At 43.7% G+C, this 22,736-nt stretch overlaps 1 protein-coding gene across 1 annotated transcript; it reads right to left on the bottom strand.

Moving 5' to 3' along the window:
- Nucleotides 1-110: 110 nt before the first annotated feature.
- nipsnap1 (nipsnap homolog 1 (C. elegans)) lies at nt 111-14,620 on the bottom strand. The gene is made up of 10 exons (XM_020490476.2): nt 14,472-14,620; nt 12,478-12,596; nt 11,791-11,836; nt 11,511-11,605; nt 11,203-11,273; nt 8,662-8,802; nt 1,934-1,965; nt 1,648-1,742; nt 1,341-1,424; nt 111-831 (listed from the first exon to the last, which is right to left on the bottom strand). Exons 1-10 carry the CDS (start codon nt 14,543-14,545, stop codon nt 767-769), a joined length of 822 nt encoding a protein of 273 aa, XP_020346065.1. The 5' UTR covers nt 14,546-14,620; the 3' UTR covers nt 111-766.
- Between the last annotated feature and the right edge of the window lie 8,116 nt (nt 14,621-22,736).

The raw sequence follows: 22,736 nt of genomic DNA, 5'->3' as shown, positions 1-22,736 counted from the left end.
AAACATATTTCCATACACTTGATACATTTCCAGGTCAAATAATATTACATTCAATAGATTAACATGACACTATCACAACAAGATAAAGCACAACATCAATGAGACATAGAAAGAGATTACATAGCATTTAATAATCCAGTGTTCATGTTTCTCATTTCAAAGATGCATCTACTTATGTCTATTGATTTGCTTCTTCAGATGGTTGACAAGGGAAGAGACTCACATTAGCTCACATTGACCTATAGGTTTCTTATACCTGAGATATGGCATATGCTTCTACATGTCCACTGAGTAGGCATTTCTTACTGCTGTATGTTCACACACTCAAGATGCATAATGATAATACAGTAGCAACAAGATCATTTCCCTATCATAGCTATTACTTCACAGTTTCATAGCTACTTCATACCTTATTGACGTTATTGAAGATTTCCTTTCCCTTGTTTGGCACATAATTCACCTGAAATATAATTTATCTATCAATTTAGGTGAAATAAAATCTCTCCCCGATTCACCATGGTAGCAAAAATGGAAACTGAATTCTATTTTGAATGCAGTCCTCAAACTGAGGGATTGCCAGTGCATCAAAACATTCGTTTTCATCAAAAGGTTCCATCTACCACAGTTTATAGATTCAAGCTTTACATGTAGGCCTAAGTTATCTGCACCTACAACAAAAGAGAAAAAGACAGAGAGACACGATGGAAAAATGCCCATAATCGGTTCTCGCTTTGGTTTTCCAGAACGGGATCTTGACTGAATCTGGTTATTGCAGAGGTGAACTCTTTGTAGGAATCATAATCCTAGACTCCATGCTCCTGATCAAAGGCACTATGAGAGGAGATGTGACAGAGAGAGAGGTTAGAGCTCAACATCAAACATCTAAAACCGTTTTTCTCAACTGCAATCCGTGAGTACCCTCAACTCTACACAGTTTTATTGTAGCCCCAGACAAGCACACCTGATTCAACTTGTCAACTAATCATCACGTCCTGGATGAGTTTGTCCAGGGTAATATTGGGGGTAACCGAGCAACGAAGTTGGGAAACACTTTAAAAAAACAGCAGCCTATATTTTGTGTCAAGACGGAGTAATACAGGGTTTTCATTAAATTATTTGAAATAATCAGTATTCACGAATGTATTTCAGTGAGTCTGATCCGACAGCCCACAAGACAATTCATTTAGACTTACAAACCTAGTGGAATACTGAGTTTGATGCAATTGAAAAACATGATTATTCTGAAGCTTCTCTCACAGTTGAAGACAAAAAGCACAATGCATTGCCAGAGAGGTTTTGATTGATGTCTATGTGTTTGTTTTGTGTGTATTCTTTCCTACCTGTATAATAGACACTAGAATCCCATCCCTCCTTCTGCCAGGCAGAGTTTCTTGTCTCTTCTCTGGATTGAAGGTCTTTATAGGCTGTAGATGGAACAAATGATTTAGTATGCATGAATTCATAATATACAAATAGGGGCAGGTACAAAAGACATTGACATACAGAATAAACAATAATCCAACGTGTTGGACCATAGTGTGTGTATTGATAGTAGTAAACTGTCTGTCACAAACACACACCATTGTATGGCTTCATTTGATAAAATAGTGTCAATGTTTTGCATATGGGTATCATCAGCCGACTCACCCCACAGATGATGAACTTCATACAGGTCTCCTATCTGAGAGAAGAACCCTCCAACTGCCTCATTGTTCTCCTGTCGATGTTTGATCGCCCTCGCCCTATCAAGATAAGTCATGAATACAGTCAATATTGGACATATTTGACATTCTACTGAAACATTTACTGATATTACTTATTACCAGCTTTATTTCTGCATTAATTATTTACAAAAATGACATGCAACTTAGATATGTTACATGCACATTTCTTTCAAACAATGTACATATTGCAGTCTCATGAGAAGTCTTACCAATGATTCCCCCATTCAATCATCGTTCCAGGCTAAAAGTTGGTTGAGAAAAAGAAAACAATGTCTTTAACCATGTTTCCATTCAGTTTTTATGCAAGTAAAGTCATATCGTATTAAAAAAAAAAAGATCACGACTCTCTCACGACATCAATGCATACATGTCGACAGATAATGTGTTAATTCGACATGGTGGGATCTTTTTGTGTCGTTAAAATTAATTATGCGGGAAATGGCTGTGGAAACGCTTCGATGCACAAATATTTACATAATTAACCATCATATTGAAGTAAACTTGGAGTCAAGCAATGATATAATGTGTGGTCCTCCCACCATGACTTGGAAAACCATGCCGTTTATTAGGCTACAGATGAAATAAGTAATGATGAACTTCACATGGTGGTGAAAGTGTACGGTGATGAGCTTGACACTGCTTTCTAACAAATATCGAGGGTCTTACTTTGGTGACATGATGATCGATGTTTGACTGCCTTTTGACAAATAAAAATATTCTCGCTATTTTCCAAAATAATCTCATCATGTAGACCACAGGATGTTGGTGGCATCTTAATTGGGGAGCACATGTTAATGTCTAAAGCGGAATAAGTGGAATTCTATCACATACATCAAACACATGGTTTCCATTTTTACGCTGCTGCTACTCTGTTTATTATCCATGCATTATCACTTTACCTCTACCTACAAATACAGTCGTGGCCAAAAGTTTTGAGAATGACACAAATATTAATTTTCACAAAGTCTGCTGCCTCAGTTTGTATGATGGCAATTTGCATATACTCCAGAATGTTATGAAGAGTGATCAGATGAATTGCAATTAATTGCAAAGTCCCTCTTTGCCATGCGAAAAAATTCCACTGCATTTCACTCCTGCCACAAAAGGACCAGCTGACATCATGTCAGTGGTTCTCTCGTTAACACAGGTGTGAGTATTGACGAGGACAAGCCTGGAGATCACTCTGTCATGCTGATTGAGTTTGAATAACAGACTGGAAGCTTCAAAAGGAGGTTGGTGCTTGGAATAATTGTTCTTCCTCTGTTAACCATGGTTACTTGCAAGGAAACATGTGCCGTCATCATTGCTTTGCACAAAAAGGGCTTCACAGGCAAGGATATTGCTGCCAGTAAGATTGCACCTAAATCAACCATTTATTGAATCATCAAGAACTTCAAGGAGAGCGGTTCAATTGTTGCGAAGAAGGCTTCAGGGCGCCCAAGAAAGTCCAGCAAGCGCCAGGACCGTCTCCTAAAGTTGATTCTGCTGCGGGATCGGGGCACCATCAGTACAGAGCTTGCTCAGGATTGGCAGCAGGCAGGTGTGAGTGCATCTGCACGCACAATGAGTCGAAGACTTTTGGAGGATGGCCTGGTGTCAAGAAGGGCAGAAAAGAAGCCACTTCTCTCCAGGAAAAACATAAGGGACAGACTGATATTCGCAAAAGGTAAAGGGATTGGCCTGCTGAGGACTGGGGTAAAGTCATTTTCTCTGATGAATCCCCTTTCCGATTGTTTGGGGCATTCGGCAAAAGGTTGTCCGGAGAAGACAAGGTGGGCGCTACCATCAGTCCTGTGTCATGCCAACAGTAAAGCATCCTGAAACCATTCATGTGTGGGGTTGCTTCTCAGCCAAGGGAGTGAGCAAACTCACAATTTTGCCTAAGAACACAGCCATGAATAAAGAATGGTACCAACATCCTCAGAGAGCAACTTATCCCAACCATCCAGGAACAGTTTGGTGTCGAACAATACCTTTTCCAGCATGATGGAGCACCTTGCCATAAGGCAAAAGTGACAACTAAGTGGCTCGGGGAACAAAAACATCGATATTTTGGGTCCATGGCCAGGAAACTCCCCAGACCTTAATCCCATTGAGAACTTGTGGTCAATCCTCAAGAGGCGGGTGGACAAACAAAACCCCACAAATTCTAACAAACTCCAAGCATTGATTATGCAAGAATGGGCTGCCATCAGTGCCTGGCCATGCAGTCATGAGTTAACAGGGAGTACAGGAGGCGAACTGAGCACACCCCTGAGGGGCCCCCGTGTTGAGGATCAGCGTGGCAGATGTGTTGTTACCTATCCTTACCACCTGGGGGCGGCCCGTCAGGAAGTCCAGGATCCAGTTGCAGAGGAAGGTGTTTAGTCCCAGGGTCCTTAGCTCAGTGATGAGTTTTGAAGGCACTATGGTGTTGGACGTTGAGCTGTAGTTAATGAATATTAGACATGAGGAGTTGCTTCACGTTCTGATGGAAGGTTTCCAGGACGTGGCCGAATGTCACGACCTAGCATTGGACGCATTGCGGGAGCAATTCCGTGGGTTGCCTACCAGGCAGCCTACCACGACGGTAACCTCCCAGCCAGTCAGTAACCCGGCTGGTAGCAGTGCAATCACCCCTGTTTCCCAGGAACCCCGCTTACCTCCCCGAAGCGCTACGGTGGAGATACCAGAACCCTCCGGGCTTTTCTCTCCCAATGCTCCCTCGTTTTCGAGCCTTCTTCGTTACCCTCAGACCACTCAAAGATAGTGTTCATTATTACGCTAATGTTTGGGAGGGCACTCGCACTCACGGCGTTGTGGGAGCAACAATCTGCCTTCGGCCTCAGACTGGAGGTATTCGTGGCGGAGGTGAGAAAAGTTTGAGGCTCTGGTGTCTGGGAGAGAGGCTGCCCGGAAGTTACTCAAGCTTCGGCAGGACACCCTCAGTTTGGCAGACTATGCGGTGGAGTTCCGCACGCTAGCAGCGGAGGGTACATGGAACCCGGAAGCGCTGTTTGACACATTCCTGCACGGATTATCGGAGGAGGTAAAGGATGAGCTGGCAGCCCGAGAACTACCAATGGATCTCGACTCACTCATCGCTTTAACCATCCAGACCGATGATCGGCTACGGGAACGTAGGATGGAGAAGAGGTCTGATTACAGTCCCAATCGCTCACTCAAGGATTCCACCTTGCATCTGATGAACTCCGGCGTCTATGTCCCCGAGAGGATCCGAGTTTACCCGAGTCCCTCCAAGAGCCTCCCGAGACTGCCGATTCATCTCTTCCCGAGCCAATGCAGCTCGGCAGGGCTAGGCCGTCTCCAGCCAAACGCGTATGCAGATTTGAGACCCAGAGTTGTCTGTATTGCGGTACTGCCGGTCATTATGTGTCTACCTGTACCTTCAACAGACCTAGCTCATTTGTTGGAGTGAGTACTCTGGTGGGCCTTAAATATCATTTTCCGTCTCCCCTTGCTCGCCCCCCTCGACGTGTCAACCTACGGTGGGGTGACCAGTCCAAGTCTCTCCAGGTACTCATCGACTCGGGGGGCCGATGTGAGTCTCATGGACGTTACCCTGGCGTCCGAGCTGGGCATCCCCACTCAACCCCTCTCGATTCCCATGGGTGTTAGAGCGCTGGACAGTTGCTCTATAGGCCGGGTCACCCACCCGACCACCCACGTCAACCTACGAGTGTCGGGGGAAACCACAGCGAGACGATCCAATTCCTGCTGGTTGAGTCTCCGCAGGTTCCGTGGTATTGGGATTCTCTTGGCTCCAACGACACAATCCCTCCATTGACTGGGCTACTGGTGCCATCGTGGGCTGGAGCCTGTCCTGCCACACTCATTGCCTGAAGTCAGCTCTGCCTGCCCCGGGATGTCTTCCTGGGGCTTGGAAATTGCCCCGGACCTCTCCGCCAGCTACGCAGAGTACCAGGACCTCCGGGAGGGGTTCAGTAAGGCTCTGGCAACTTCGCTTCCACAGCACCGACTGGTATCCAAGAAGGTCACACCTGAGGCACTGGTACGTCGCTATATTGCTGCGGATACACCCCCGGAAGCCGAGACCTTTCCCCCCTGCTCCAAGATCATTAGCCCCTCTGCTGTTCGTCCTCTGTTCACCCGTACCCTCCGTATTTTTCCTACCTTTTCTGTGTCTAGAGTTAAAACCATGTCTGACTGCCCCTTGTCTCCTGTTTCCAGGCCCACCTCTCTCCCCCGTTTCATTGACTGCCGACCGGCATACATGGTGAGACGTCTCCTGAAGGTTTGACCTCGGGGCAGGGGATTCCACTACCTGGTTGACTGGGAGGGTTATGGCCCGGAGGATGGGTGCTGGGCCTCCGCAAGTGACGTCCAGGACCCAGACCTCATCTCGAGTTCCAGCGCTGGCACCCCGCTCAACCAGGTATGCGCCCAGGTAGGACGCCAGGTAGCATCCCTAGAGGGGTGGGTGTTGTCACACCCTGATTTGTTTCACCCGTCTTTGTGCTTGATTGCACCCCCCTCCAGGTGTCGCCCATCTTCCCCATTATCACCTGTGTATTTATACCTGTATTCTCTGTTTGTCTGTTGCCAGTTCGTTTTGTTCCTCAAACCTACCAGCGTTTTCCCCTTGCTCCTGCCATGTCCATATTCCTGTTTTTTTAGTTTGCCCAGTTTGTCCTTTCTGCCTGCCCTGACCCTGAGCCTGTCTGCCGTCCTGTACCTTTGCCCACCTTTCTGCCCTTTACCTGTCCTTTTGCCTGCCCCTGTTCGAGTAATAAACTTTTGTTATTTCGACATTGTCTGCACCTGGGTCTTACCATCAAACATGATAAGTGAAAACATTTGCCAGTTGGTCAATGCATGCTCGGGCTGGACGTCCTGGTAATCCACCTGGCCCTGCAGCCTTCTGAATGTTGACCTATTTAAAGGTATTACTCACATCAGCTGCAGAGGGCTCGATCACACAGTCGTTTGGAACAGCTGATGCTCTCATGCATGTTTCAGTGTTACTTGCTTCGAAGCGAGCATTGAGGTTATTTAGCTCGTCTGGTAGGCTCGTGTCACTGGGCAGCTCACGGCTGTGCTTCCCTTTGTAGTCTAATAGTTTGCAAGCCCTGCCACATCCGACGAGTGTCAGAGCAGGTGTAATATGATTCGATCTTAGTCCTGTATTAACGCTTTGCCTGTTTGATGGTTCATAGGAGGGCATAGAGGTATTTCTTATAAGCTCCTGGGTTAGAGTCCCGCTCCTTGAAAGTGGCACCTTTAGTGGCACCTTTAGTTCAGTGCAGGTAGGCTATGTTACCTCAATTACCTCGGCTAACTGGTGCCCCTGCACATTAACTTTGTACCGGAATCCCATGTGTATAGCCTCGCTACTGTTGCTAGTTAATTATTTGTAATATTGATATTGTAAAAAAATGTTTCTTATATAATTATAATAGATATTTTTTTGTCTTTATCTGTATTTTTCATCTTTTTTTTCTTTCTTAAAACTGCACTGTTGGTTATGTAAGTAAGCATTTCACTGTAAGGTCTACTACACCTGTTGTATTCAGCACATGTGACAAATAACATTTGATTTGCTCCATTCCAGCCATTATTATGAGCCTTCCGCCCCTCAGCTGCCTCCACTGATGTAGACTAGACAACCCACACAGCCTACATGCACTATATCTGCGAGTTGTTAGCTATTGCGCAGTTAGCAAGACCAGAGTAGGCACATTTGCTATTTAATGCAACCGTTTCTGTGATAAAACTAATCGGTAGAGTTGAAAATGCAATGGAAACACATTGAACACATAGATTTTTATTCGGTACAGTGGTTAGAGCGTTGGACTAGTAACCGAAAGGTGGCAAGATCGAATCCCCGAGCTGACAAGGTAAAAATATGACTTTCTGCCCCTGAACAAGACAATTAACCCACTGTTCCTAGGCCATCATTGAAAATAAGAATTTGCTCTTAACTGACTTGCCTAGTTAAATAAAGGTAAAATAAAACAAAACAAAACATGAAAACTTAAGCGAAAAAGTCCATTTTGTGTGCACTACATCATCACATACTGATTGTTACCCTCAACAAGTCCATTTGCTGGAAACATGCCACTGGTGGAAAAATGCACATTTTTTCTTTATGCAGATTCTAGAATATTCGCATGAAAATCTTTCGCTAATTAGATGGAAATCTAGCTACTGGAGATAATTACACTGAAGTATGAACACAGGAAACGTTTAACTTCATAACCACCCGTGTCCTTCACCTACAGAATGCAACAGCATCCCATTTACATACCATACTCCTAGACGTGCAGGTGCTGCAATCAAAACATACAGTTCTGTACACATTGCAGTGTGACGTAGGCCTACATACTCATTAGATACAGTCGAGCCAGACATGTTGGTTGTGTTTGAGATTAGACGTTTATCTTAGCTTAGGTACATGATGTCCATTGTGTTCTGTAGGTCCACTGTTTGTATATCTCTGGGTGTCCTCACAGCAGTATCTTACCTTGAGTTTCTATGAGCGCAATTTGTATGTCTAGGTCATTGCAAGACTTATCTTAAAGGGATAGTTCAGGATTTTGGCAAAGAAGCCCTTTATCTACCTCCCCAGCGTCAGATTAGCTTGTGGGTACCTATTTTTTGTATCTGCGTCCAGTACGAAGGTAGTTAAGAGGTAGTTTTGAGAACAAATGCTAACTAGCATTAGAGCAATGACTGGAAGTCTGCATGCTAGCTGTTCCCATAGACGTCCAGTCATTGCGTTACCGCTAGTTGGCAATTGCGCTAACGTAAGTTGACGACTTCCTTAAAACTGAATGGAGATATATAAAAATGGTATCCACAAGGTCATTGGACTCTGGGGAAGTAGATAACTGGCCTCATTGCTAAAATCCTGAAGTATCCCTTTAAGTTTGTATGACCACAGTTTGCATGTTTCTAGTCCCAATCAGCGTCTTACCTTGAGTTTGTATGAGCGCATCTCGTAAATGTTGGGTCCATTTCTGGGTGTTGGCTCGTTCCAGAAACTGAACTCTAGAAGAAGCTGGTTCCGCCGTGAGACCAGCATTTTACTCCTTTCCATCCTGAAGTCCCGATACTCCTTTAAAACAGTTTCATGTTGTTTGAAATCCATGAATTAGTCAACTAAAGAAGAATAGTTGTTTCACGTCAGCGAGTAGTAGAGCCATGCTTTCCCCCCAAAATAATGAGGATACTCTGATATTTTTATACAGTTGAAGACAGAAGTTTACATACACCTTAGCCAAATTCATTTAAACTCAGTTTTTCACAACTCCTGACATTTAATCCTAGTAAAAATTCCCTGTCGTAGGTCAGTTAGGATCACCACTTTATTATAAGAATGTGAAATGTCAGAATAATTGTAGAGAGAATTATTTTTTTCAGCTTTTATTTCTTTCATCACATTCCCAGTGGACAAGAAGTTTACATACTCAATTCATATTTGGTAGCATTGCCTTTAAATTGTTTAACTTGGGTCAAATGTTTTGGGTAGCCTTCCACAAGCCTCCCACAATAAGTTGGGTGAATTGTGGCCCATTCCTCCTGACAGAGCTGGTGTAACTGAGTCAGGTTTGTAGGCTTCCTTGCTCGCACACGCTTTTTCAGGTCTGCCCACAAATTCTCTATAGGATTGAGGTCAGGGCTTTGTGATGGCCACTCCAATATCTTGACTTTGTTGTCCTTAAGACATTTTGCCACAACTTTGCAAGTATGCTCGGGGTCATTGTCCATTTGGAAGACCCATTTGCAACCAAGCCTTAACTTCCTGACTGATGTCTTGAGATGTTGCTTCAATATATCCACATAATTGTCCCCCTCATGATGCCATCCTTTTTCTGAAGTGCACCAGTCCCTCCTGCAGCAAAGCACCTCCACAAAGCACCCCCACCGCCGTGCTTCACGGTTGGGATGGTGTTCTTCGGCTTGCAAGCCTCCCCTTTTTCCTCCAAACATAACGATGGTCATTATGGCCAAACAGTTCCATTTTTGTTTCATCAGACCAGAGGACATTTCTCCCAAAAAGTACGATCTTTGTCCCCATGTGCAGTTACAAACTGTAGTCTGGCTTTTTTTATGGCGGTTTTGTAGAAGTGGCTTCTTCCTTGCTGAGCGGACTTTCAGGTTATGTCGATATAGGACTCGTTTTATAGATACTTCTGTACCTGTTTCCTCCAGCATCTTCACAAGGTCCTATGCTGTTGTTCTGGAATTGATTTGCACTTTTCGCGCCAAAGTACGTTCATCTCTAGGAGACAGAACGCGTTTCCTTCCTGAGCGGTATGACTGCTGTGTGGTCCCATGGTGTTTATACTTGCATACTATGAACATGGTACATTTACATTGCACCCCGACAATACCAACAATACCACCCAATACAAAGCACCCCTACAATATGATGCTGCCACCCCCATGGTGTTCTTCAGCTTGCAAGGCTCCCCCTTTTTCCTCCAAACGTAATAATGGTCATTATGGCCAAACAGTTCCATTTTTGTTTCATCAGACCAGAGGACATTTCTCCAAATAGTACGATCTTTGTCCCCAAGTGCAGTTGCAAACCGTAGTCTGACTTTATGGCGGTTTTGGAGCAGTGGCTTCTTCCTTGCTGAGCGGTCTTTCAGGTTATGTCGATATAGGACTCGTTATACTGTGGATATAGATACTTCTGTACCTGTTTCCTCCAGCATCTCCACAGGGTCCTTTGCTGTTGTTCTGGGATTGATTTGCACTTTTCGCACCAAAGCACGTTCATCTCTAGGAGACAGAATGCGTCTCCTTCCTGAGCGGTATGACTGCTGCGTGGTCCCATGGTGTTTATACTTGCATACTATGAACGTGGTACCTTCAGGCATTTGGAAATTGCTCCCAAGGATGAACCAGACTTGTGGAGGTCTACAATTTATTTTCTGAGGTCTTGGCTGATTTATTTTGATTTTTCCATGATGTCAAGCAAAAAGGAAGTCAGTTTGAAGGTAGGACTTGAAATACATCCACAGGTACACCACAGGTACACCTCAAATTGATGTCAAATTGATGTCAATTAGCCTATCAGAAGCTTCTAAAGCCATGACATAACTTTCTGGAATTTTCCAAGCTGTTTAAAGGCACAGTCAACTTAGTGTATGTAAACTTCTGACCCACTGGAATTGTGATACAGTGAATTTTAAGTGAAATAGTCTGTCTGTAAACAATTGTTGGAAAAATTACTTGTGTCATGCACAAAGTAGATGTCCTAACCGACTTGCCAAAACTATATTTTGTTTACAAGAAATGTGTGGAGTGGTTGAAAATCGAGTTTTAATGACTCCAACCTAAGCGCATGTAAACTTCCGACTTCAACTGTATATAACAATATCAGATTTACAAATATTAGACATAACTTGATATACATTTTGAATGATCTGTTGTGGTACTGATTTGTCCAGAACATCATTTCTAATTGCTTTTAAAATGCTAAAAACATATAGTTTACACAGCCTACCTTATTGTTGTTCAATTTGGTCAAGCATTCAGTCAATGCTGGGTAGCCTCCTGTATACCGCCAAAGGTGCACTGCAACAAACAGACAGCAGAGGTCAGTGATGTATTGGCCAAACTGTTTACCTCGATCAGCTAGATGCTTCTGGTGATTGACATCATTGTGCAAGAGGCCTATCTTCAGGAAAAGGTATGTGATAACATTAGATCAGGGTTAACAGAGAACATAAGAATACATCAACAGATCATTAGATAACAGTCGATTAGGGTTTTGTGACACTGTTGTTATGCACCGACGTCTCTGCCACTTACCTGCTTGGTCTTGGTCGCCATACCAAGTATTCCAGCTCCCCACAACATCACAGGGATAGTCCTGGTCTACGTGGAGTTTGTGCTGCACCTCAGCCCTGAATTCATGGAAACGTATAAAGACACAATATCCCAGATACTGTATATGTCTGCATTTTCATCGATTGTGCAGTCCTACTCACAGATATCTAGTAAACATCTACTGTAAATGACCAAAAGAGGAGACTGTCAGTTAGTATTTACAGCACATGTGAGCAAAAATAAAAAATAAAGATGAACTCACTCCAGATTGTTGTACGCCTCAAGACACTCTGGCTTGACATTGTGAACTGAGAGAGAAAGGGACAGAATAAGCTAGTCTGAATATTGGTGGGTGGATTTTAGGCAAAAAAAGGGAAATATCATATAACATACTGAGCAGCATCAGTCATATTATTAGACTAATGCGTTATTCCTTCTGCAAATAAACTATTTTTGGATCATCGTCCTCCTACCCAATTTCCCTGCTGGTTGTAATGGTCTTTCTAACCCAATTTCCCTGCTGATTATAATCGTCAGGCTAAAGTTATAGACAAGTCAAAGGACAAACTATCCAAAGTTAAAGTATGTGATGAGAACTAGACATTTCTAATTACATTTTTGTCACAACAAAACACATGATAGCATTGTAATGATACCATGTAATTACACATTCTGACTTTATTTAGCCACAGATCTGCATCCATCTTCCTGTAGGTCCCTTGGTGCAATAATATGCCTTAAATGATAATGATCCTTTCACTGTTTTCCAAAGAGACGGATTGATAAAATGTCACACAGAGGCTATGCTGTGTACAAAAGCAAATGAATCCAATTCAACATAATTTTCTGCATTTGTCTCACATTTAGTTTATTATTGAACCTCAACCACTTCTGCAGAAGATAATATAGATGTGTTGATGCAGCTAGGATATAATATATTATTACATACACTGAATTTTGTAGAGGTCGCTGGTCTCACTCTTCGACAGCAGGTTGGAGTGGGCATCTTTCCTGGCCTCCACTTCGTGCACAAACATAGACTGGAACCATCCTTTGTCTGAAAACCTCCTACACAAGAATCAAATTTAAAGAATCAAAATAATTTAGAGTTTTTGCAGAATCAGGCAACTTGGCATTGATATACAATAGAAACATGTCTGATCAGTATAGGCCATGAAATCGAAATGAGTCCACTGGTGGCACTGCAGTTATCACGCTATGATGAGTAGCATACACCCTGGGTATGAATGTGATCATTAGCCATCTATGTTAGTCTGGTCAGTTGAATGAGAACAGCATTACTCATGTGTTATTTACAAGAACCTGCCTTGGATATTGCATAGAAGATGTCTAATATTACTTGTGAAGATGTGTTACCATTTTAAATCCAAGAGTGTCATGGATTTGTCCATTATTAGTGGCTCAGAAGAACTTGGTTGAATCAAGTTATTGACCAAGCAGTCTGACAGGCCTACAGATCATCTGCTCTGGTGTCACTGACTCAAATCAGATGGATTGAATGGAAATGCAAAAGCTGGCAAAGCAGTTAAAAGCTGAGTGTAGGCTAGCAGTGGATCACTTTAAAAGTGGGATTAAAAACTGGGTGGTTCGGGCCCTGAATGCTGATTGGCTGACAGCAGTGGTATATTTAAGCAATAAAGCCAGAGGTGGTGTGGCATATGGCCAAAATGTATTTATCTCTCAGTTATTTTACCAGGTAAGTTGACTGAGAACATGTTCTCATTTGCAACAACAGCCTGGGGAATAGTTACAGGGGAGAAAATGAGCAAATTGAGGATTATTAGGTGACCGTGATGGTTTGAGGACCAGATTGGGAATTTAGCCAGGACACCGGGGTTAACACCCCTACTCTTACAATAAGTGTCATGGGATCTTTAATGACCTCAGAGAGTCAGGACACCCGTTTAACGTCCCATCCGAAAGACGGCACCCTACACAGGGCAGTGTCGGGATATTTTTTTAGACCAGAGGAAAGAGTGCCTCCTACACCACTTCCAGCAGCATCTGGTCTCCCATCCAGGAACTGACCGGGCCCAACCCTGCCTAGCTTCAGAAGCAAGCCAGCAGTGGTATGCAGGGTGGTATGCTGCTGGCAATAATAAATATAGCATTTATAACAGACATTATAACAAGACATTGTAAACTGGGTGGTTCAAGCCCTGAATATTGATTGGCTGACAGCTGTGATATATCAGACCATATACCACGGGTATGACAAAACACTTTTACTGCTCTAATTACGTTGGTAAACAGTTTATAATTGCAATAAGGCACCTCGGGGGATTGTGATATATGGCCAATATACCATGGCTAAGGGCTGTGTCCAGGCACTCCACGTTGTGTCGTGCTCAAGAACTGCCCTTAGCCGTGTTATATTGGCCATATACCACACTTTATCGGGCATTATTGCTTAAAATATAGAATATGTAATTTTGCATGCTGACTTGAATTTGCAGTCAGAGGAAAGGATAGAGTAGTTGTTTTTAGTTTTATTCAGTTGCCATGTTGTCATAGGGTTTAGTTACATTGTGTCAGCATTGGAAAAGTGATAACTCCACACAGTTGATCCCATTTGAAATGGTTCAAAGTTCAGGTGCCCAGCAAATTATTAAAGTAGGCTAGTAGACTCAGTTAGTGCAACTTTTTCATCATTAATCAGGATGTTTCCATCTTTCAATCGTTGAACCTTCATAATTTGATCAACAATTGCAGATAACGCACACATTTAGCAGGCAGACATTGTTGGATATATCGTCCCTAATATAATTACTCTACGATTCAAAGCGACCTAGTTCACATAATTAGGGTTCACATTCTCAAAGTATTTAATTGCGCTGTGTAAGATTAAGTTAAGTACGTTCTCTGTTGAACAAAGATGCGAGTAAATGTTAGCAATTAAAACTTCCAACGGTTTCACTTTACCTTGCGACCTGCAGCTTGACAGCATTCCTGTACAGTAGTTGGCCCTTGGGCAATATTGAACACGTCGCCGCCATCTTCCCCAGACACTGAATGGAAACCTTTCCCTCGTTTGTGTGAAGCTTTATATGTACGGCCTGTGTAGTGACGTTATGACGAGAGCTTAACAGAATCAACAGTTTAATATTTAACCAAGGATAAGTATCTGACTGTTAGCTGTAGTCAGAGGAAAAGGCGAAGCGAGAGGTTTTACTCTGCCCAAAATCTGTCCACGAAAATAAACCCACGAAGTGAGGATTTTTTGTATGGAAGTCAATGAGTATCGAATTTGGTCAACAAAAAATGTAATTGTTAGTTTGCTACGTGAGGCTAATTTGATTGAATAGAAGTTTCGTAATGGTTAGGTTGTTACGAATCGAATGATATATGTGGAGATACGTGGAATAGCGACAACTTGGTAAAAAAAACTACTTTATATCAGAGTTGTGCCTGTTGTCATAAATTAGCTGACAACTTCATAAAAACGATGCGCACACTTCAATGTGGCAGAAGTCTGTGAGTTATGATTCTGGATGGCCAGATAGCTACCAACGATGACAAGAAACTACCATGTGAGGAATCGTAAGTGACTCGTTTCATCTTGTTCTTGTGTGGGCTTTATGGCAGACTACAAACCCAAAAAATACGGTATTGCCCCCCACCAACTGGACAGGGTTGAAAAAACAAGGTAAAAATACAAGCCATATGTGATAGGGAAAACAAACTTAATCCACCCAAATAAAAATAGTACATTGACAAAAACAAAACTCCCACAAATTTCTTCTTTCAAATCTCCATATCAAGAGCCTGAGAGAGTGGTAAGGCTTGTGACAATACTCCATGCAACTCCTCTGCCGAGAAGTCTTTCAGACCCAGCCAGGAACCGCTCAGCCAGGAGCCGCATACACAATATCTATTTTCCTGGACTTCCTCTCCACTTTGGCAGTGCCATTAATCACCATAGCTATAAAGGCCACAAAGTCCACCTTCTTAACCTTTAACATATTTATTTAATTTTTTATTTAACCTTTATAACATATCTGGGTCCTGCTGGTGAAAGGCAACCCCTGCAGCCTGCAGTGAAGGCCTATCCACCACATGGACTCTTCAGAAGCACCATTCAAACCCTCAATCCTTTTAACAGCCGCTGCATTCTCTTTCAGCCTTGTCGGGCATTCCAAAGATGTGTCTTCATGGTTCCCACCACAATTACAACATGTCACATATTCATCACTTATAACACATGAAATGATCTTTTCCACAACTTGGCTTCAACTTTCTGCAAACACTTGAAACATGTCCAAAAGCTTTACAGTGATCACACTGCATTGGTCTTGGGATAAATGCTCTGACTCTGTAGTTAATATACCCCAACTGCACTTGAGTAGGGAGAGACTCCATATCAAAAAACGAAATAACTTATACCCTTCACTTTTTCTTCATTCACCACACAATTCATGTGATGTGCATCAATCACTCCATTAATATTTTTCATCTCTGCAACATCCACTTCCCACGAGACGCCAGATATTTCCCCCCTTGAGGGGTGTCATGTTCCAAAGAGACACAACCGACACGTCAAACTTCTCAAATCGGATAAGACGCAACACACATTCCTTCTGATCCTCAGAAGTACAAAAAATCTAAACAAGCCCTCCTCTCGTGATCCTCAAACCTTCACTTTACCCAGTACTCTCTCCACCAGTTTGGATATCTCAAATGGATTCTTCAACCAATCAGCTGCTCTTCATTAACAAACTGTTACTCCTAAAAGATAAGAAAGAACATTCTCAGCACTGTACGCTACTTTGCTCAGTTTTTTCATTATTTTGGAGTAACGAGAGTACCCTATGTCTGTACCCTACTCTGTACCCTACTCGTTGTTGACAACATGTAAACTATATTTTGTCTCCAATGTTTATTGAAAACATAAATACATTTTCACAATGGGTATTAGTCTCCCAAATCCACCCGGCACAGCCAGAAGAGGACTGGCCACCCCACATAGCCTGGTTCCTCTCTAGGTTTCTTCCTAGGTTTTGGCCTTTCTAGGGAGTTTTTCCTAGCCACCGTGCTTCTACACCTGCATTGCTTGCTGTTTGGGGTTTTAGGCTGGGTTTCTGTACAGCACTTTGAGATATCAGCTGATGTACGAAGGGCTATATAAATACATTTGATTTGATTTGAATTGATTTGATTTGAGTTCAGGCTATTATGCCGCGATGATGATGGAAAGCTGTGGGCTCCGGTTGCTTGATACATTTATCTGTGTTCGAAGCACTTCATCACCAGTATGTCGCTAACTCTTGTTTGTATCTAACTAGCTATGTGTATTTCATAAAACTTGCTAGTTAGCTTGTAGTTAGGACTAGTGTATATGTCCAAATACCAGCTGTAATATTCTTCTGCATTTGGATATTCATGCAAACCTGGAGATTCCTCAAAGTACAGTTGAAGTTGGAAGTTTACATACACTTAGTTTGGAGTCATTAAATCTTGTTTTTCAAACACCACAAATTTCTTGTTAACAAACTATAGTTTTGGCAAGTCGGTTAGGACATCTACTTTGTCCATGACACAAGTCATTTATCCAAAAATTGTTTACAGACAGATTATTTCACTTAAAATTCACTGTATCACAATTCCAGTGGGTCAGAAGTTTACATACACTAAGTTGACTGTGCCTTTAAACAGCTTGGAAAATTCCAGAAAGTTATGTCATGGCTTTAGAAGCTTCTGATAGGCTAATTGACATCATTTGAGTCAATTTGAGGTGTACCTGTGGATGTATTTCAAGTCCTACCTTCAAACTCACTTCCTTTTTGCTTGACATCATGGGAAAATCAAAATAAATCAGCCAAGACCTCAGAAAATAAATTGTAGACCTCCACAAGTCTGGTTCATCCTTGGGAGCAATTTCCAAATGCCTGAAGGTACCACGTTCATAGTATGCAAGTATAAACACCATGGGACCACGCAGCAGTCATACCGCTCAGGAAGGAGACGCATTCTGTCTCCTAGAGATGAACGTGCTTTGGTGCGAAAAGTGCAAATCAATCCCAGAACAACAGCAAAGGACCCTGTGGAGATGCTGGAGGAAACAGGTACAGAAGTATCTATATCCACAGTATAACGAGTCCTATATCGACATAACCTGAAAGACCGCTCAGCAAGGAAGAAGCCACTGCTCCAAAACCGCCATAAAGTCAGACTACGGTTTGCAACTGCACTTGGGGACAAAGATCGTACTATTTGGAGAAATGTCCTCTGGTCTGATGAAACAAAAATGGAACTGTTTGGCCATAATGACCATTATTACGTTTGGAGGAAAAAGGGGGAGGCTTGCAAGCTGAAGTACACCATGGGGGTTGTGTTAGTAATTGGATATGTAGACGGACGAGTCGGTCAAGGATCGATTCAGACAAGGTGGTAAATTGTATGACAAGCTACAGTTTATTCAGAGTGAAGATATCTAGAACAGCGTAATTACGGCTCTCCCGCTGGTTCGTACGGAAGCGCAGACGAAGAAGAGACCGTTACAATCAGTACACCACTATTATATAGAAAAGAATGTAGGTTGATTCTGGAAGATCGGATCTTTGGATTGGTTCAGCTGGGGTGTAGTCTGTAGTCTTCCGCCATTGGCTCAGTAGTCTGTCCGTCATCATAGAATCCTCTTCGGGCATTCAACGTTCAGAGACAACGGAGATCATGTGTGTGCGCTGGTTTTGGCCATTAGTGTAATGCGGGAGCTATCCTGTAGGGGACCCCACAGGCTCAACTCTGAGTTGTAGCCCTTTATCAACAATAGTTTGGTCACCTACATAAGAATTAGCATTTCTCTACAGTTGCAGCATCATATTGTAGGGGTGCTTTGTATTGAGTGGTATTGTTGGTATTGTCGGGGTGCAATGTAAATGTCTGAGGGAGTTTCTGTCCTGAAGCAAGCACCAGTTAGGCTAGAGCTAGTCTCGAGCTAGGCCCTTCTCCCGGCTAGCCGAAGAAATCCCTCAGATAATTCCTGGGCTTCAATACCTCTTCTGCCAGTTGGCCTGGACCCTTTGCTGCTGAGAGCGGGAGCCCCGCTGATCCATCACAACTGGTCTGTCGACATAACCGCCAAGGGGGATTCAACAGACTCTCCCATTGCGACGTTCCCCTGAGGCCCATCTGCTAGCCTGCTGCTAGCCGCGTCCTGCTAGCTGTCTGAATTGCTGTGCTTCCAACTCCCCTAGCTACTCACTGGACCCTATGATCACTCGGCTACACATGCCTCTCCCTAATGTCAATATGCCTTGTCTATTGGTGTTATGGTTAGTAATTTCTGTCTTATATCACTGTAGAACCTCCAGCCCTGCTCAATATGCCTTAGCTAGCCCTTATGTTCCACCCCCCACACGTGCGGTGACCGCACCTGGCTTAAATGGTGCCTCTAGAGACAAAACCTCTCTCATCGTCACTGAATGCTTAGGTTTACCTCTACTATACTCACATCCTACCATAACCTTGTCTGTACATTATGCCTTGACTCTATTCTTCCGCGGCCAGGAACCTGCTCCTTTTACTCTCTATTCCGAATGCACTAGACGACCAGTTCTTTTAGCCTTTAGCCATAATCTTATCCTACTCCTCCCTTGTTCCTCTGGTGATGTAGAGGTTAATCCAGGCCCTGCAGCCCTCAGCATCACTCCCATTCCACAGGTGCTTTCATTTGTTGACTTCCGTAACCGTAAAAGCATTGGTTTCATGCATGTCAACATTAGAAGCCTAGGTTTGTTTTAATCACTGCTTTAGCACACTCCGCCAACCCGGATGTCCTAGCCGTGTCTGAATCATGGCTTAGGAAGGCCACCAAAAATCCTGAAATTTCCATCTCTAACTATAACATTTTCCGACAAGATAGAGATGCCAATGGGGGCGAAGTTGCAATCTACTGCAGAGAAAGCCTGCAGAGTTCTGTCATACTATCCAGGTCTGTGCCCAAACAATTTGAGCTTCTACTTACTTCTACTTCTACTTAAATTCACCGTTCCAGAAACAGGTTTCTCACCGTTTCTGCTTGTTATAGACCCCACTCGGACCCCAGTTGTGCCCTGGACACCATATGTGAATTGATCGCCCCCCCATCTATCTTCAGAGTTCGTACTGTTAGGTGACCTGAACTGGGACATGCTTAACACCCCGGCCATCCTACAATCTAAGCTAGATTCCAGAGAGACATAAGAGACTGTAACGTTCTTTGCTTCACGGAAACATGGCTCACTCGAGAGGCACTATCGGAGTTTGTGCAGCCAGTGGGTTTCTTCACGCATCACGCCGACAGAAACAAGCATCTTTCTGGTAAGAAGAGGGGCGGGGGGGTATGCCTTATGATTAACGAGATGTGGTGTGATCATAACAACATTCAGGAACTTAAGTCCTTCTGTTCACCTGACTTAGAATTCCTCACAATCAAATGTCGACCGCATTATCTACCAAGGGAATTCTCTTCGATTATAATCACAGCCGTATATATTCCCCCCCAAGCAGACACATCGATGGCCCTGAACAAATTTTATTTGACTCTATGTAAACTGGAAACCACATATCCCGAGGCTGCATTCATTGTAGCTGGGAATTTTAACAAGGCTAATCTGAAAACAAGACTCCCTAAATTCTATCAGCATATCGAATGCGCAACCAGGGCTGGTAGAACCCTGGATCATTGTTATTTTAACTTCTGCGATGCATATAAGGCCCTCCCCCGCCCTCCTTTCGGAAAAGCTGACCACGACTCCATTTTGTTGCTTCCAGCCTACAGACAGAGACTAAAACAAGAAGCTCCCGCGCTCAGGTCTGTTCAACGCTGGTCCGGCCAATCTGATTCCATGCTTCAAGACTGCTTCGATCACGTGGATTGGGATATGTTCCGCATTGCGTCCAACAACAACATTGACGAATACGCTGATTCGGTGAGCGAGCTCATTAGAAAGTGCATCAGCGATGTTATACCCACAGCAACGATTAAAACATTCCCAAACCAGAAACCGTGGATTGATGGCAGCATTCGCGTGAAACTGAAAGCGCAAACCACTGCTTTTAACCAGGGCAAGGTGACCGGAAACATGACTGAATACAAACAGGGTAGTTATTCCCTCCGCAAGGCAATCAAACAAGCTAAGCGTCAGTATAGAGACAAAGTAGAGTCGCAATTCAACGGCTCAGACACAAGAGGTATGTGGCAGGGTCTACAGTCAATCACGGATTACAAAAAGAAAACTAGCCTCGTCACGGACCAGGATGTCTTGCTCCCAGACAGACTAAATAACTTCTTTGCTCGCTTTGAGGACAATATAGTGCCACTGACAAGGCCCGCTACCAAAACCTGCGGACTCTCCTTCACTGCAGCCGACGTGAATAAAACATTTAAACGTGTTAACCCTCGCAAGGCTGCAGGCCCAGACGGCATCCCCAGCCGCGTCCTCAGAGCATGCTCAGACCAGCTGGCTGGTGTGTTTAAGGACATATTCAATCTCTCCTTATCCCAGTCTGCTGTTCCCACATGCTTCAAGAGGGCCACCATTGTTCCTGTTCCCAAAAAAGTTAAGGTAACTGAGCTGAACGACTACCGCCCCGTAGCACTCACTTCCGTCATCATGAAATGCTTTGAAAGACTAGTCAAGGACCATATCACCTCCACCCTACCTGACACCTTAGACCCACTCCAATTTGCTTACCGCCCCCAAAGGTCCACAGACGACGCAATCGCAACCACACTGCACACTGCCCTAACCCATCTGGACAAGAGGAATACCTGACAGGCTGCCCCCAGGTGGTGAGGGTAGGTAACAACATCTCCACCCCGCTAATCCTCAACACTGGGGCCCCACAGGGTGCCTTCTGAGCCCTCTCCTGTACTCCCTGTTCACCCACGACTGCGTGGCCATGCACACCTCCAACTAAATCATCAAGTTTGAGGAACGACACTACAGTGGTAGGCTTGATTACCAACAACGACGAGACGGCCTACAGGGAGGAGGTGAGGGCCCCCGGAGTGTGGTGTCAGGAGAATAACCTCACACTCAATGTCAACAAAACAAAGGAGATGATTGTGGACTTCAGGAAACAGCAGAGGGAGCACCCCCCTATCCACACCGAGGGGACAGTACTAGAGAGGGTCGTAAGTTTTAAGTTCCTCTGCGTACACATCATGGACAAACTGAATTGGTCCACCCACACAGACAGCGTTGTGAAGAAGGCACAGCAGCGCCTCTTCAACCGCAGGAGGCTGAAGAAATTCGGCTTGTCACCAAAAGCACTCACAAACTTCTACAGATGCACAATCGAGAGCATCCTGTCGGGCTGTATCACCGCTCTGCCCACAACCGTAAGGTTCTCCAGAGGGTAGTGAGGTCTGCACAACGCATCACCGGGGGCAAACTACCTGCCCTTCAGGACACCTACACCACCTGATGTCACATGAAGGCCATAAAGATCATCAAGGACAACAACCACCCGAGCCACTGCCTGTTCACCCCGCTATCATCCAGAATGCGAGGTCAGTACAGGTGCATCAAAGCAGGGACCGAGAGACTGAAAAACAGCTTCTATCTCAAGGCCATACTGACTCAACTCCAGCTCACTTTAATAATGGAAATTGATGGAAATGGATGTAAAAAATGTATCACTAGCCACTTTAAACAATGCCACATAATATAATGTTTACATACCCTACATTACTCATCTCATATGTATATGTATATACTGTACTCTTTTTCATCTACTGCATCTTTATGTAATACATGTATCACTAGCCACTTTAAACTATGCCACTTTTATGTTTACATACCCTACATTACTCATCTCATATGTATATACTGTACTCTATACCATCTACTGCATCTTGCCTATGCCGTTCTGTACCATCACTCATTCATATATCTTTATGTACATACTCTTTACACTTGTGTGTATATGGTAGTAGTTGTGGAATTGTTAGTTAGATTACTCGTTGGTTATTACTGCATTGTCGGAACTAGAAGCACAAGCATTTCTCTACAATCGTATTAACATCTGCTAACCATGTGTATGTGACAAATAAAATTTTATTTTATTTTATTTGAGATGCCCTCAATCTCACACAAATCATCAAGAAACCTACCAGGTACAACCTTAAATCCGTAACCATGGGCACCCTCTTAGATATTATTCTGACCAACCTGCCCTCTAAATACACCTCTGCTGTCTTCA

Source organism: Oncorhynchus kisutch, linkage group LG8 (assembly GCF_002021735.2).
Source record: "Oncorhynchus kisutch isolate 150728-3 linkage group LG8, Okis_V2, whole genome shotgun sequence".
In the NCBI taxonomy this organism is placed as follows: Eukaryota; Metazoa; Chordata; class Actinopteri; order Salmoniformes; family Salmonidae; genus Oncorhynchus; species Oncorhynchus kisutch.
This window is presented reverse-complemented; position numbering and strand designations above follow the sequence as displayed.

Coding starts and splice junctions, on each gene's coding strand:
- nipsnap1 (XM_020490476.2), bottom strand. CDS start 14,545: ATGGCGGCGACGTGTTCAATATTGCCCAAGGGCCAACTACTGTACAGG. Junction 1,743..1,933: donor ATTGAATGGGGGAATCATTG/GTAAGACTTCTC, acceptor TTATCTTGATAG/GGCGAGGGCGATCAAACATC. Junction 1,425..1,647: donor TGAAGTTCATCATCTGTGGG/GTGAGTCGGCTG, acceptor TTCCATCTACAG/CCTATAAAGACCTTCAATCC.